Here is a 14,526-nt window from a genome sequence, read left to right as displayed (position 1 = left end):
GCTTTCTCCCAGGGACACAACACGAACATGACATCTCACGGGGCTCCTTCAAGGAACAGACTTAACAGAGGTTCCCTGAGAGGTAGATCTCACGTGACAACCCCCCACGCCATTTTCATCCTTGCCCTTGCTTCCTGTTCCGATGCCACCACATCTCAACGACCATCTCCTATCATCGGGTCTGCGCATGCGTAGACCACATTACGTGGCCCAGCCCCAGCGAGGGGTAAATAACAATTCCATCTGGAAGCTCAGCTGCAACCTCGCACCCCAAACGCTGCTGTAGCTAATTTCACTCTCCCTGACTCACGTTGCTACAATAGGAACATACATTACTTTACAGTTACTCCTTAAATTACACAGCACCAAGCTTTGGCCCTGAAATACTTCGAATCTTTATTCATCTTCCAGTTTTCCAGGAGATATAAATGGAGCAGAGAGGTGACATGGATTCAATTAATAATCTCTGCGTCTGGATGACACACAGGCACTATTGCCAGGATACACCATGCACTTGACCATGCCAGTTCTCTGCTCTGTACCCTGCTGAGACTCTGCTTGAGGAAATCACAGTCCTTAGCCTCTCTAGGGTAATTAAATCAGCAAGGGGGAAGAGTGCACCATAAAAGCATTGTTGAGGTTTTAAATGTTAGGTACTCTTATATTTTTTTTTAAGAGTCAAGTTTGGGGTTTTGTTCATTAGATGATTGCTGAGAATGACCTCCTCAGCAGCTTTGCTCTCTGTTAATGAGATCAGCCATTTGAGCGAGCCAAGCCATGGAACCCTCTTGATCAATTATTAATAGAAGTTAGTCAGTTCTCAGCTTCTTCCGTGATAGACACACAAACTCATGCTCCAAAGAGTAAGAACTACATTCTCGGACACATTTGCCTTTTTACAGCATGGAGGTTAAAGGCCTGGATTTGGGAATCAGTCCTAAATTAGAATCCAGCTATGTAGCCTTAGGCAAGTTACTCAACTCATGAGCTTCAGATTTCTCATGAGTAAAACCATAATAATAGTAACAGTCTTATGGGTTGTTTAAAGGTTAAATGACATTTTTTTCTAAATACTGATGGTAGCGGATGATATATATTAAGCACTGAAAAGAAGCAACTGCTGCTTTGTGGGAGACTGTGGGAGTCCAGCTCCGACCTGTTTCTACCTTTTGAAGGGTTCTTAGGTAGAGGAGAGAGGAATTAAGAAATGATAGAAAGAGAGACCTAGCCGACAAGAAGAAAGTCAGAAACTCAGGATAGCTTTGGGAGGGCCTGGGTCAATACCCAACAGCCTCGTCCTTTATTGAAAAGGGCTTTTTATAATGTGCCAATGGGAAAGGCAAAAGACCTCCCCCTTGCAAGATCAAAGCACACTGTACAGTCAAGTGTAGACCCTTCCAAACATCTGGTAAACATGCCCGTAGCCAAATCATCTCCTTATACAGTTCTGCTGGGTAAAGCAAGTTCAGATTCTCTGACCCTGAGTAAGTTCTCACTAGGAAGTCTCTGTGGCCTCCCACATGGCTTTTGTTACCGTGACTATCAAGAAGTATCTATTGGCTTCTGTGGAGCTGTGGTCCCCAAGCTAGGCAAGTGCAGATAGCCAGGTATGAGATGCTGAGTGTGAAAAAGGCAGAATGGTCAGAAGCTGGATTATATACAAGCATGCTGGAATATATCATTAGGAGTTCCACGGGGATAGTGTCTGGCTGTGCTCATCACTTCACTAGTCTATGTCCTTGAAGTCAGAATGGAGAGTTGTGTGTGTGTGTGTGTGTGTGTGTGTGTGTGTGTGTACGTGTGCACACACTGTATGGGTATAGATGCACACAGGTGCAATGGGACCCTGTACTGAAGACAGAGCTGGGTCATTTGAGAGGACAGGACCAGGAGTTCTGAGTGGCAGTTTACTAGACTTTTGAGGACTGTAAGTGTTAAAGTTTAAAGCTAAAAATGACAATTCCTGTCTCCACTTTGTAGGTTTCCAATGGTAAGGTGAGTACCATTCAACTCCCAAGGCTGCTCTGGCCCCATTCATCAGGAATCCATCCTCACAAGAAGATGAAGGTCTAGAACTGCTTTTCTGGCCCCAATCCTAACGTCTAGGGTGAGAGACAGGATTCCTTGTGCCCACTGGACAGCATCTCTTCTTCTCATCCTATGTTTGCCTCATACAGAAACTGTTCCCACTTTGGTGTGCTCGTTTGCACCCTAATTGCCCTGCCCAAAACTTCCCTTTGCTTTTTCCAGACCCCCATGGCAGCCCCTTCTCCAAAGGCTTGGGTATTCTTCCTGTGTCCCATCATGCATAGTTGAGTCCCATCTGAAACCATGATGGCACTATCCACCATGCATCCTCTTCCATGATGAACTGAAACCCTACAAAACTGTGAGTTGTTGGGAAGTGTGGCCACAGTGAGGCAAAAGTAACTAATACACCCCAGGTGAAAACTTCAGCTTTGATGATTTGTTCTCTGCCTTTGACCTCATGCAGCTAGTCACTCAGTCTAAACATCTCTCAAACTTGAATTTTCTCTATTCCTACTATAACCAGGTCCCTAGTTCCTCCTACCAGGTAATGGCTGTGCGGCACTATGTGTCAAATCCCTCTCTTCTAGCATTTTAATGAATTCTTCCAAAAGCCTATAAAGCAGGGGTTATTATCACACTCGTTTTACATATGAAAAACTGACGCTCCAAGAATATGCGTACCCTGTCTACGACATCAGGGTAGCAGGTGACAGTGAGGCTGAGGCCCGGGCTGACTGGCTCCACAGCTCTTAACCATCCTTTCACATAGGCAGCATGACCACCTGTGTATGAGAACAGTGTCCCGAGCAGCCTCCCTACTTGGAACACAACCTACACTCAACATTTTTTCTAGAGCGGTCTTTTTTTTTTTTTTTAACACATTATATCATCCCTATGAGTTTCATTATCAAACATTCCAGTTTCTTGCTTTGAAAATTACTCATTCCTCATTCTCTCCAGGATACAATCCCCAAATTTCAGTGCCTTGGTATGATATAAGATCTCATTCACGGGTCTCAAGAGATGGCTCAACCATTAATAGCACCTGCTGCTCTTCCAAAGGACCTGAGCGCAGTTTCCAATACCTACATTGAGCAGCTCACAACCACCCATAACTCCAACTGCAGAAGATCCAATGCCGTTTTCTGGCTTCTAGGGGCACTCACATACACCTGTGGTATGTGCACGCGCGCGCGCACACACACACATACGCACGCACGCGTGCCCACACACACACACACACACACACACACACACACACACACACACACTAAAACTTAAAGACAGATCTTATCCACGATTGGTCCCATGTACACTCCAGCTATACATTTTTCATCCTTTGTCTATAATGAAAGGACACATAGCTGAAAGGTGTTCCTGGAGCCAGAGAGAAGCACTGAGGGACGTATGGCAAACATGGGAACAAGCACTGGCACACAGTGGGAAGACAGGTATTCTGAGCTTGGGCACTGGCACACAGTGGGAAGACAGGCATTCTGAGCTTGGGCACTGGCACACAGTGGGAAGGCAGGCATTTTGAGCTCAGGTTCTGGCACACAGTGGGAAGCCTGATGTTCTGAGCTTGGGCACTAGCAGTAGGAAAGATCAGGCACTTGTGTCAACTTAAGGAGCTTGAGTTTTGAAGTTTTCTTAATCATTTTAGCAGCACAGAAAGAATCAGTTCCACCCTCCAAACTAAGGTAGATATTCCAGAAAACTGAAGAGAGGCAGAGGAAAGTAAGGAAAAGGCAAAGGAGGAGGAGCAGGGGATGGTGTGTGTGATACAGAGCACACCTGCAAAGTTCAAAAATCCCTTAAAAAGTTGAACACAGGCTGAAGGAGGCACCACATGGCTATCAATGCTCACAGGCAGTACATCTGCAGAGGAAAGAGTCGTCATTCTCAGACTATCTATTCTTTTTTTTTTTTTTGGTTTTTCGAGACAGGGTTTCTCTGTGTAGCTTTGCGCCTTTCCTGGAACTCACTTGGTAGCCCAGGCTGGCCTCGAACTCACAGAGATCCTCCTGGCTCTGCCTCCTGAGTGCTGGGATTAAAGGCGTGCGCCACCACCGCCCGGTAACCATGAGTATTTTAATCCTGTCAAATGTATTTAAAATACTTCATTAAGCTCTAGAAACACCAAGAAAAGAAAAAAATCCCAGATCTTGGTACATTTCATCTAACCTTGCTTCTATTATTACTCTAAGGTCCCCAAGGTTAGTGGCCAGAATTTAGTTGAGTCTATATCCCCAGCATATAGCAAAGCCATAGAATATAGCTGAAGCCTAAAAACATGTGGCGTGAATGTGCAGATGAATGCACACATGAACCTGTGAGTATGAATAGCTTTCTTAGCAGGTGGGCCTCAGCGCAGAGCATGGATTCCGGCCAAGACCTAGGAAGCTGCCTGGAAGTAGACATGAGTAGTGAGAGCTCAGAACAGCAGCTACCCTCTTGGCTTATTTCCAGACTAGGGAAAGTCAGCTCCAAGTACAGACAGTGCCTGCAAAATAGGGTCCTACCCCGATTCTCGTGTGAAAAAAAGGAGTTTATATACGACAAACTGTGTTCTTATGGAAATAACAAAAGCAGATTCTAAAGCAAAGCTGTTCTTATTTTAGCACCCTCATTTTTTTTCAAGTTCCTTTTCCCCACTTGTTGTTAGCTATTCCTCCAGCATCTTTGAGAGGCAGCTCCATAAGCACACCCCCATTTTAGAGAAGCAAAATTGCTGCTAACAGTCACAGAGAAGTACCCTTGGAGACAGGCATCTTTAGAAGCTTTGTACAAAGCTTACCCATCACTTAACTTCAAGTCTCCAAAGCAGACTTGACAAATTTCTCATTCCCTAGAGTATCCCACAGACTGCTAAGGTGTGTCTCTATTCAGTATGGCATTTCAAATCTTCCTTCTCCTGCCCTCAGGTTGTCCTAAGAAATTTATCATTTGTTTCACATTTTAAACACGTTGTCTCAATCTCCCAAGACATTTTTTGAGGGACAATTGATGAGCAGGCTTTCTAAATGTAGGCAATGAATAGAAGGTATGCACATATCTCCAGTGGGGTTAGCCCCATAGTCCAGCCAAATAAAGAATGACTGTACATCCCTGAGTATCCAGGATGAAAGCATTTTCCCAATATCCAACTGTAGGTTAAAAGTTTAAAGACAAAGAAAATGCAGCTTGATAGTTTTCTTCTAGAAGTAGAAACCATCTTCTTGATCAACTAAGGATAAAAAATAAAATAAAGTCTTTACTAAGAGTAGTAGGCATTACCTTCGTACCTGTCTGTTTTCTGAGCTTTGTTCTCTAAGTTTCCCAATTCACTCCCCAAGTCAATCAGATTCTTTCCAAAAAAGTTCTTCCCGGCTTAAACTGGCTAGAATCCGTGTCTCTTCTTTGCTACCTCAGTACCTGAATCCTTTAGCTATATTAGTTATGGGGTAAACAGATAGACCATTTGAAGATTTTTTTTTCTTTTATACTAACATTCTAGTATGTTTTCCTTCTAAGAATCTCAAAGGTCGCCGGGCAGTGGTGGCGCATGCCTTTAATCCCAGCACTTGGGAGGCAGAGCCAGGTGGATCTCTGTGAGTTCGAGGCCAGCCTGGTCTCCAAAGCGAGTTCCAGGAAAGGCGCAAAGCTACACAGAGAAACCCTGTCTCAAAAAAACAAAAAAACAAAAACAACAACAACAACAACAAAAAAAAAAAAAAAAAAAAAAAGAATCTCAAAGGTCAACACCATGTCCCCATTTCAGACAGGATTGTGCTCAATGCCACGGGGGGGTGGGGGGGTGGGGGGTGTTGTTCATGGCCTAGTTATCATTGCTGCCAATAGCTCTGATGCCTGTGCACACAGAGCCCGCCACTCATTAAGCATACTTCCTATATCTCCAGCTGGGCCATGCTTTCTCACTGTGCCACCACCGTGTAGATAAAAAAACAGACATGTATCTCCTTTCTATCTGATTTGTTTCATCATCCACAGATCTGAAATGAACTATGGGTGATGTCTACTTGGCTTAAGTGCTGTTTCAACGGGACCAAAGCAGTACTGAAAGGGATCAGTCTTTATCCTGCAGTGCAGAGAAACCTTAGAAACCATCCTGGTTCTTTCAGATGGGTCAGACGTCAGGCATTTAGAAAGGGCAGGGAACATATAAGAAAGTTCCAGCTGGGCGGTGGTGACGCACGCCTTTAATCCCAGCACTCAGGAGGCAGAGGCAGGTGGATCTTTGTGAGTTCGAGGCCAGTCTGGGCTACAGAGTGAGTTCCAGGAAAGGCGCAAAGCTACACAGAGAAACTCTGTCTCCAAAAAACCAAAAAAAGAAAAAAAGAAAAAAAAGAAAGTTCCTATCAATCTTTGTCAACATGTTATTTGTATTTCCTGTCTAGATCTCCCCTGAACTCCAGGCCCAAACACACACTATTTTAGTGTTACATAAGCATATTCACACTCACTCTGTTAAAGAGGGAGACACATCCACTTCCTCCTTTTTAGTAACAGAACATTCCAGGTTTTCATTTGGCCAGACAAACCACCAAGAACTACACATTTCCTGGACTCTCTTGCAGCTAGCTGTGACCATGTAACTAGGTTTAAGAAGTGAGAAGTAAGGTGTATAGCTTCTAGGTCATCTCTCTGCCAGCAACCTGTTTGCCTTCAACTCTACTTTCCTTGTTCCTCATATTGAGAAAAGCCTATAGCTAGGAGCTACATGTTGGAAATGGTAGCCCTAGCCCCACAGATTCAAATTGTAATGAGAGAGAAATAAAGTATTTTGTATTAGTCATTATGTGTAATAGTTAAGATCATCAACTTTATAGGACATAAAATAACTGAGAAGGCAAGACTCTGGGCATGTCTGGAGGGAATTATTGAGATGAGGTTAAGTGAGGTGGGAAGACCAGACCTAAATGTAGACTGTATCATGCCATGGGCTGGAGTCCAAGACTACATCAAAAGCAGAAATGGCGGAGCCCAAGCATTTCTTTCCCTCTGCTTCAGACTACAAATACAATGTATCAGTGTCTCCTGCTCCTGCCACCATGACTCCCCTGCTATGGTAGACTGTAGCCTTGAACTGTGAGCCAAACATACTCTTGACCTGAAGTTACTTTTATCAGGTATTTTGTCCCAGCATTGCATAAAGTAGCTAATGTTTTAGGGTACCTTAATCATAGCAGCCTAGGCTATAATATAATTAGGGGAAAGAGATGGAGAGATTTCCATGCCCCTCCTTTATGTGTTTCCCCTTTCATATTAATTCATGTCCATAGATGGTATCCCTAGAAATTCCCAGATAGAAATCTGGAGGCATCTCTAACATTCCTCCCCCATCAACCTCCACATCCAGCTAATCCTATTTCCACCATCCTGTCAGTCTGTCCATGTCTGTCTCTCAGCTCACTGTACCATGTCGGTTCAGGTCCCATCACACCTTCTCCTACAAGGTTTTTTACCCACATCTAATCTATTCCCCACCTTGAGCCCAAATGTTCTTTCTAAAATGCACATTTGATCATGGCACTCTCCCGCCTCTGAGTCCTTTTTCAAGAGTCCCTCTAGCCTTCTGGAGGACAAAGGGGCTTCTCTTCTGTTTGTTCCTGCAGCACTAAATGCTTCAACCACAGATAAATATTTTTAGTTTTCACAAAATATCATGTGCTCCCTTGACTCTCAGCCTTTCCATAGCCTGTTCCCTCTGCACATTTATTTCTCCCCCACAGCACCCCTTCCCTTCTAAACTCCTACTTGTTCTCCAGGACTTCCTCAAGAATCACTGTCTCTGGAAGCTGCTCCCTGCTCTTACTGCGATCACCATACCCCGCAGAATCACATCTCATTGCCTGAGAATTCCCGTTTTAGTCATCTGGGGCTTTTTGCTAACAACAGTTCCATTCTGCAGGTTTCGAAAGAGTCTGCTACACAGTAACAACATCACGGTTGGTAGATGACTTAGTTCCTTGGATAGACTGCACTGCTTGCTCCCTCGCCAACCTTGCATTTGTGCTCTACCAGCAAGGGTACAGTTCAAATTCCCCAGACCACGCACTGAGCCACAGAATTTCCTTTGCCCAGTGTAATATGAGCAGGTAAGTCGGAAGACATGCCTAAGTCAAGGTTTTGAAGGCACTTGTGTGGTTTGGCGGGCTCTACACACTGCCTTTATACTCCCACCCAATGCCCCAAGCATTTGCCCTCCACTGTGAGAACAAAATAATCAGTCAGTGTCTGTCCCTTCATACTGGGGATTGGAAGACAACTAGTACTGAGTCAAGTCCGCCAAGTCTAGCCAGCAGCCAGCGACTCACAGCTGACTGCAGCTTCCCTGTGACATGATTAAGAAATAAATATCAACTACAGTGAGCTACTGAGATTTACTTCTCGACGTTGGGTCAAAATGCTAATGAAATACCTAGGTGGGTTCGGGAGAAGGACTGAGTTATGACTGTGGGCCAAACACTGCTCTGAGAGTTTTTACATGGTTTAATTTTAGTTATCTGACTAGCATTGTGAGATGAGTTAGCTTTCTACGTCAAAGCCAATGGAAATAAGATAAAATGCTAATCTGGCATTCGAATCCAAGTCAGTTAGTGCTAACCCCACCCCTAAACACAGAGAGAGAGAGAGAGAGAGAGAGAGAGAGAGAGAGACAGAGAGAGAGAGAGAGACAGAGACAGAGACAGAGACACAGAGAGAGACAGAGAAACAGAGAGAGAGACAGAGAGACAGAGAGGGACAGAGAGAGCGAGCTGCCTCTGACCTGCTTCTGCCTCGGTATCAGCCCCTTGGAAGCCCCAGTACAGAAGGAGTAATAATGTGAAGGCCCTGCTCCTAAGCCAGAACACAGCTTCCTGGGAGCTCCAGACACGGAAGGAGAACAGAGGAAGTAGCGTGCTCTTCTGAGTTCTCTCTTGTTTCTTGGCCCATAAAGAACTCCAGTCATCCAAAACGCTTTCTTTCATTTTCAGAGAGCCAAAAACCTATCCCAGGCACCAGGATTGGAGACCCACACATAGCACGGCCCCATCTTGCATGGCTCCTGGGTGTACAGCACCAACGCCCAGTCCCAAATGCTCAGCAGTGTCTTCTGTCCCCGGGGACACAGCCTCTGCCTTTCCAGCGAATTCCCCATCCCCACCCCCACATCTCAAGACTTGATTTAGGGAAAACCAACAACCAATCTTTCTCACTTTCCCCTCCACTATTTTCCTGAATTCCATAAACTCTAAGGCTCAATACCCAAGGTGCCACAATAGTCATGTATATTCACTTAAGTCGAGAGTTATAGTTTGATCCACCTTAGCCAAAATAGAATGGTTCCCTTGGACTCTGGCACTTGAATCAGCCAATTTATGCTAAAGTGGTGACACACTGTAGCTCATGCATTTTTCAATAAATAAAACTCCACGGACAGATACGTCCTTTATTTCCTCTGAGCCTTGGTCTTCTTGAGTACAAGGATCACTGAGATAATGCATATGAAAGTCACTGAACACAGACAAAAACATCACAGCACGAAATAAGAACAACCACCACAAGCCATTACTTGTCTGTATATTTCTGATGAAAGCAGAAGAAGAATAAATGCCCAAAGGAGTGAAAGACAGACAGGTCCTGGAAAATGAAGGGATAGTCCAGGGCCATGCTGGCTGTAGCAGGATTCAGCCCACCTAGTCCAATGTATTTGCCTTGCTCTACCAGTCCCCACGGTGACCACCCAAACCTGTCTTCCAAAAACTTAATGCTAATCCATTTGTTCTGAGAATCTAAACAACAGATCTCCCTTCCTAGCTGGTGGTTTTCATTCTAATCACTGAAAAAAGAGGAGATTGCCTCGGTTTCCTTCACTGGGTGAATTATAAAAGGATGAATAGACAGGTCACTCTTGAGCTTTGATATCCAGCTCATCAAAATTAAATGGAGAAAGAGTTCAGACTCAGAATCACACAGCCAAAAGAAACCCCAGGAATCACCTCGTCTAACAGACTGTAAGATCAAGATATAAACCTGCCCAGGGCTATACAGCTATTTGTGGAAGAGCTAGTCCTTGAACTCAACCTGCAACTCCCAGGTCAGGGAGCTTTTTTACCCACCAAGTTCCAGTACTAAGACAGCTAACATCGGATCAAGCATTAAGTACTTGGAATAAAGCTCCTCGCGCACAGTGGCACAGAGCTTCCAATGACACAAGTAGTACTAAGACTTGAATCTTTGCAAATCAGCAGATTTATGTATCTGAACTGTAGGCAGTGATAAGAGTACAAACACAGCCACCTTCTTCTAATCCAGCGAGAGGCATCCAGGCTGGGGGATGGCGAGTGTGGGAACAGCTATGATAAAGTAGTGAACAAAGTTTGATATAAACAATGTTGCTTCTGTGGAAGAACATAGAAGGAAGGGAAAGAGCGTAGGAGCTACACAGGACGTGAAAGGGATGATGGAAGTTGAGGTACCAGCAATCTCTGAAAGAAGGTCTTCCTTTCCCAGGATTAAAAACACTCTTAAGTCTCCATGCCCACTATCCTTCCATGGTCATCAAATAGCAACGTGGCCCGGGGAATAGCCATGCCAGGACCTCCCTGTCTCCTCCAGGCTGGGTCAGGAGGTTTTCTGAGGTACCTCACAATGCTCAGGGCAGGTTTCTCTTCCTGCTTCTACACAGTGCTAGTACTGCTGTCCACAGCTGTACAGTCGGTGTCTCTGCCTCCAGACTGGACTCGTTGAAGGCAGAGGCTGTATCTTACTCATCGTATTATTAATCCCAGGACAAGCCAAGAACTCACTGACTGCATGGGGGGGGGGTCCTTGATTCGGCCATCACCTCTTTAGGAACTTCAGTTCCGAGTCAGTTTGGGTTGGAATCCCCTGGTTTGGATTGAGTATGCCTATCCCCTGTGCCATAGCATCCAGGTAGCTCTTAGAGAACTGCCAAGCATCCTAACACATTACCTGAGTGCTTGTTGGAATCACCAACTAGGTTGACCCTTCTCTGAGGGTAAGAACTGTCCCTTTGGGGGCTTTATTCTCAGCACTTATCATCACACTTAGACACCACAGGGATCAAGGACGTGCCTTCAGAATGGGTTGAGTGAACGAAAGAGTGCCAACAGACATGCTGACGGAGCGTATAGTTCCCTCACAGAGACACTCAAGAGTCCCCGGGAAAATCTACAGCTAGTTCATGGAGTCATGGAGTGGACTCTCAGAGTTGAATCACCATGGCATTTCTCACAGCCTCTGCTGCCAGGGAAGAAAAAAAAAAGTCACCGGTTATGGGGGGGGGCAAAGACTGAACGGGCCCTCCTTCAAGTCTCGTTGCTAGATGGCACCTGTTGCTAAAATAGCAGCTGGTAAGCATTTTGTTTTGTTCAAAACAACAACAACAACAACAAAGCCAGTCTACTGCAGGAAGCAGCACACAGTACAATGAGAAATCATGAGGCTAAATATGTAGCAGGAAGAAGTACGGAATCTTAGCAGTGAAAGACAAGGAAGGAGCCGTTACAGCCTGAGGAAAAGAACCCAAGTGTTGATTGGAAATTGCTCAGCCTGCCTCACAGCGAGGCAGGGGAGTAGACCGGTGGGGAGAGCAGGGGGGAGGGGAGGGCGGGAGAGGATGAATGTGGTTTGTTCTTGGCTCTCTGTCTCATTTTTAATCTGCTTTCCCGCCCCCCCCCCCACTCTTCTCTCTCCCTTTTTAACCATGTCTCAAGAGAGAATTCATTGATTGGGCTGGACCGGAATTTCTTACCTTTCCTCGTATGGTTCCTGTGTGAGGAATGAGTCTAAATCTCTCTCATCCTTCACTGCTCCCCTCTCCTCAGGTCCCCTCTCTGGCAGCCATTGTTAGCCTCTCCTACTTTGGGGGGGAGGGGGGCTGAGAGGCGCCTTGTCCATCAGCACCTCTGACAACAGGGAACGGGGGTGGGGATGGGGGTGGTCAGGGGGTCGTCTGTGGCACCACAGGAACCAGCCTCATGTACAGATCGCCCCTGCCATCTGACAGCCGAGACACCCTGGTAAGTAACCTGTTGCCTGTTTCCAGGCACAGACAGCTCTCCAGGTGCGGGTGGCAGGAGGCACAGACAATGTGGCACCCCCCTCCAAACAAAAATAAAGCAACGGAGCCTCCCACAAGAAACCCACGAAGCAGGAGGAGCTGGTGCAAATAAGATTGGCTAGGGTCAGGGAGGACCGACCTTTAGCCCCAGCCACAAATGCACATATTGTTTCCCTGTCCGTCTATTTCTGTAAACCGGGGGTGCTGAACCAGAGTTCCTGTGGTCCCTCCACTAATAGGATTCCATTTCAGAAGAAACTCTTAGCCATCTAGAGAGACCATATGTTCTTCTCCCACTCTCTGTGAGTCCCCAGAGTACTTCTCTTGGGCAGACCCAGTCGGGGGGTAGGGTCCAGAAAAGCACCTCTGACTCATGGACCCCTCCTAAGACGCCTGGCTGACTTCAGAAAAGCCTGATGCCACGGGCTGCAGACCTAAGTGCCCCTTGAAGATGGCAGCTGAGCAACAGAGACGCTCCAAAGAAGAGTTAGAATTTGTGAGGGTGGCGGTGGAACGCGCTGGGAGGCCAGAGGAGGGAGAAGCATGGATCAGCCAAACCCTGGAATTAGATGATTCATATCTGAATAATGTGGGAAGGATGAACTCAGAGCAGCCAAGATAAGAGGCTAACTGCTGAGGGTGCCCCCCCCCCACCAACCACCACCTCACCCCAGCTGGGGGCAAGAACAGTGTTAAGGCCTATCATTTGCAACAGGGAAAGAACCCTGGCCATTGATAATTTCATTCTGAAGCTAGAGAAGATAGGGACATTTGCCTTTCTTCCTCCTTCAATGTATTTTCTCCCGGTTCAGTGATTTGCTTTGGGTGTTTTAAGCTGGTTCCCATTTTCCTAGCGTCTTGAGTCCTGTGCCCCCCACCCCCATGCCCACGATCTAGTGGGTGCCCTGCAGGATACAAACTTTTTCCTTCTTGCTGCTATTTGCTCTCTTCTCTTCTGCCCACCACTGCCCCCATCCTGTCCGAAAGACCTTTTGACACCTTATTGTGTTTCCTTGACTCTATCTCTTTGGTTGCCTCTGACCCACCCCAAGCCTTGGAAATCCTCCTGGCTCTGCCCCATCGATCCTTCAGCAGGGCTGCTCTGTGAATCTCTCTGAGGTGGCCACCTCAGGGCCACCTTGTTCCTTAACCCAGAATCGCCACATGGGACAAAGTGTTACAAACAAGGGCCTCTCCTAGCACCAGAAGATGGGAAGAAAGTTCACAAGAGGGGGAAGGGATGCACCAGAGGCACCACCGAAGTTCAGTGCCTCTGACCCGCCATTCAAATTAACCTTACTGGGGGGGAGGGGAGTTGATCTATTATCTTCTCCAAATGGTTCCAGTGAGACTTGTCAGGCCTTAAATTCCAGGACCAATCAAGCCTGTTTTCACGTTCCCAAACCCCCGTAGCCACAGAGAATGCCCCGGGGGTCTCCCTCCTTCTCTATAGAGAAGTAGCTGGTGAACACTCTCCTGCCCCCGCCTCTAGAACCTCTAGAAAACGAGTCCCCTTCATGAATCAACCCCTTCAAAGCTTTCCCCAGGCATTGCCCAGGACTCACAGCCTAACAAACTCGGGGGAAGAGAGAGGAAAAACCATTGTGTGAAGCGGAAATGTACATCTTAAGAACACCCTCATAGCGCTGGTGAGTCTAACACCTGCATCTCCATCCAGCCGCTTTGCAATCGGGCTTTTTCCCTGCCTCCTCCCCAACCAACCAACCACACACACACACACACACACACACACACACACACACACACACACACACACACACACACACACACACCACCACCACCACCAGCAGCACCAGCAGCAGCTTTAACACGGTCAGAAAGGAGGAAAATGAAGGTGGAACACCACCACTGTGGGAATACATATCAAAGTATTCCAAGCGACTCTTACCTGTTAACCAGAAGACAGCGGTCCACCCCAACACGACCCTGTCCATCTTCCCCAACTTCCCATGCAGATCCGGAGTGGGAAAAGTGGGCAGCGGCTGGCACCCGAGGATCCGGATGACCTCGCGGCGGCAGCAGGCGGCGGCGGCGGCGGCGGCGGAGCGCGGGCCCCGCGCGTCCCTGGCGCCGCAGCCCTCGGGGCTGGCCGCGCAGCCCGGGCCCGGGCGCTGGACGCCGCCGCCTGCGAGACGCGCGCTGCCGCCGGCTCCAGAGTCCGCTCGGGCTGCGGGGGCCGTTCCCGCACGCACAGGCAGCGCGGCGCGGGGCGAGCGCCTCCCCGCAGCAGAGCTCGCCGCGCGGGGGAGCTCGGCCGCCGCGCCGCCGCCCGGGCCACCGCCCGCCAAAGTTTCTCGGTCACGTGCCGCCTCTCGGGGGCCGGGAGGTCAGAGCCCAGCGGCGAAGTCCACCCCGGAGGGCGGACCATGCGGCAGGGGCTGCCCTCCGCGCTCTGCCCACGCCAC

At 47.5% G+C, this 14,526-nt stretch overlaps 1 protein-coding gene across 6 annotated transcripts in view; it reads right to left on the bottom strand.

Moving 5' to 3' along the window:
• Positions 1-14,200, bottom strand: part of Ildr2 (immunoglobulin like domain containing receptor 2) — a 61,604-nt gene extending 47,404 nt beyond the window's left edge. For 5 of the 6 annotated variants that reach the window (XM_076547920.1, XM_076547923.1, XM_076547922.1 and 2 more), the window contains exon 1: positions 14,010-14,200. In XM_076547920.1, the coding sequence (XP_076404035.1) occupies positions 14,010-14,055 (46 nt within the window). In that variant the 5' untranslated portion in view covers positions 14,056-14,200. Of the gene's footprint in view, positions 1-11,791; positions 11,899-14,009 lie in introns of those variants that run through there. The other variant, XM_042258518.2, reaches the window with a different exon arrangement.
• Positions 14,201-14,526: the final 326 nt, after the last annotated feature.

The sequence above is a fragment of the Peromyscus maniculatus genome, chromosome 11 (genome assembly GCF_049852395.1).
Source record: "Peromyscus maniculatus bairdii isolate BWxNUB_F1_BW_parent chromosome 11, HU_Pman_BW_mat_3.1, whole genome shotgun sequence".
Lineage (NCBI taxonomy): Eukaryota > Metazoa > Chordata > Mammalia > Rodentia > Cricetidae > Peromyscus > Peromyscus maniculatus.
This window is presented reverse-complemented; position numbering and strand designations above follow the sequence as displayed.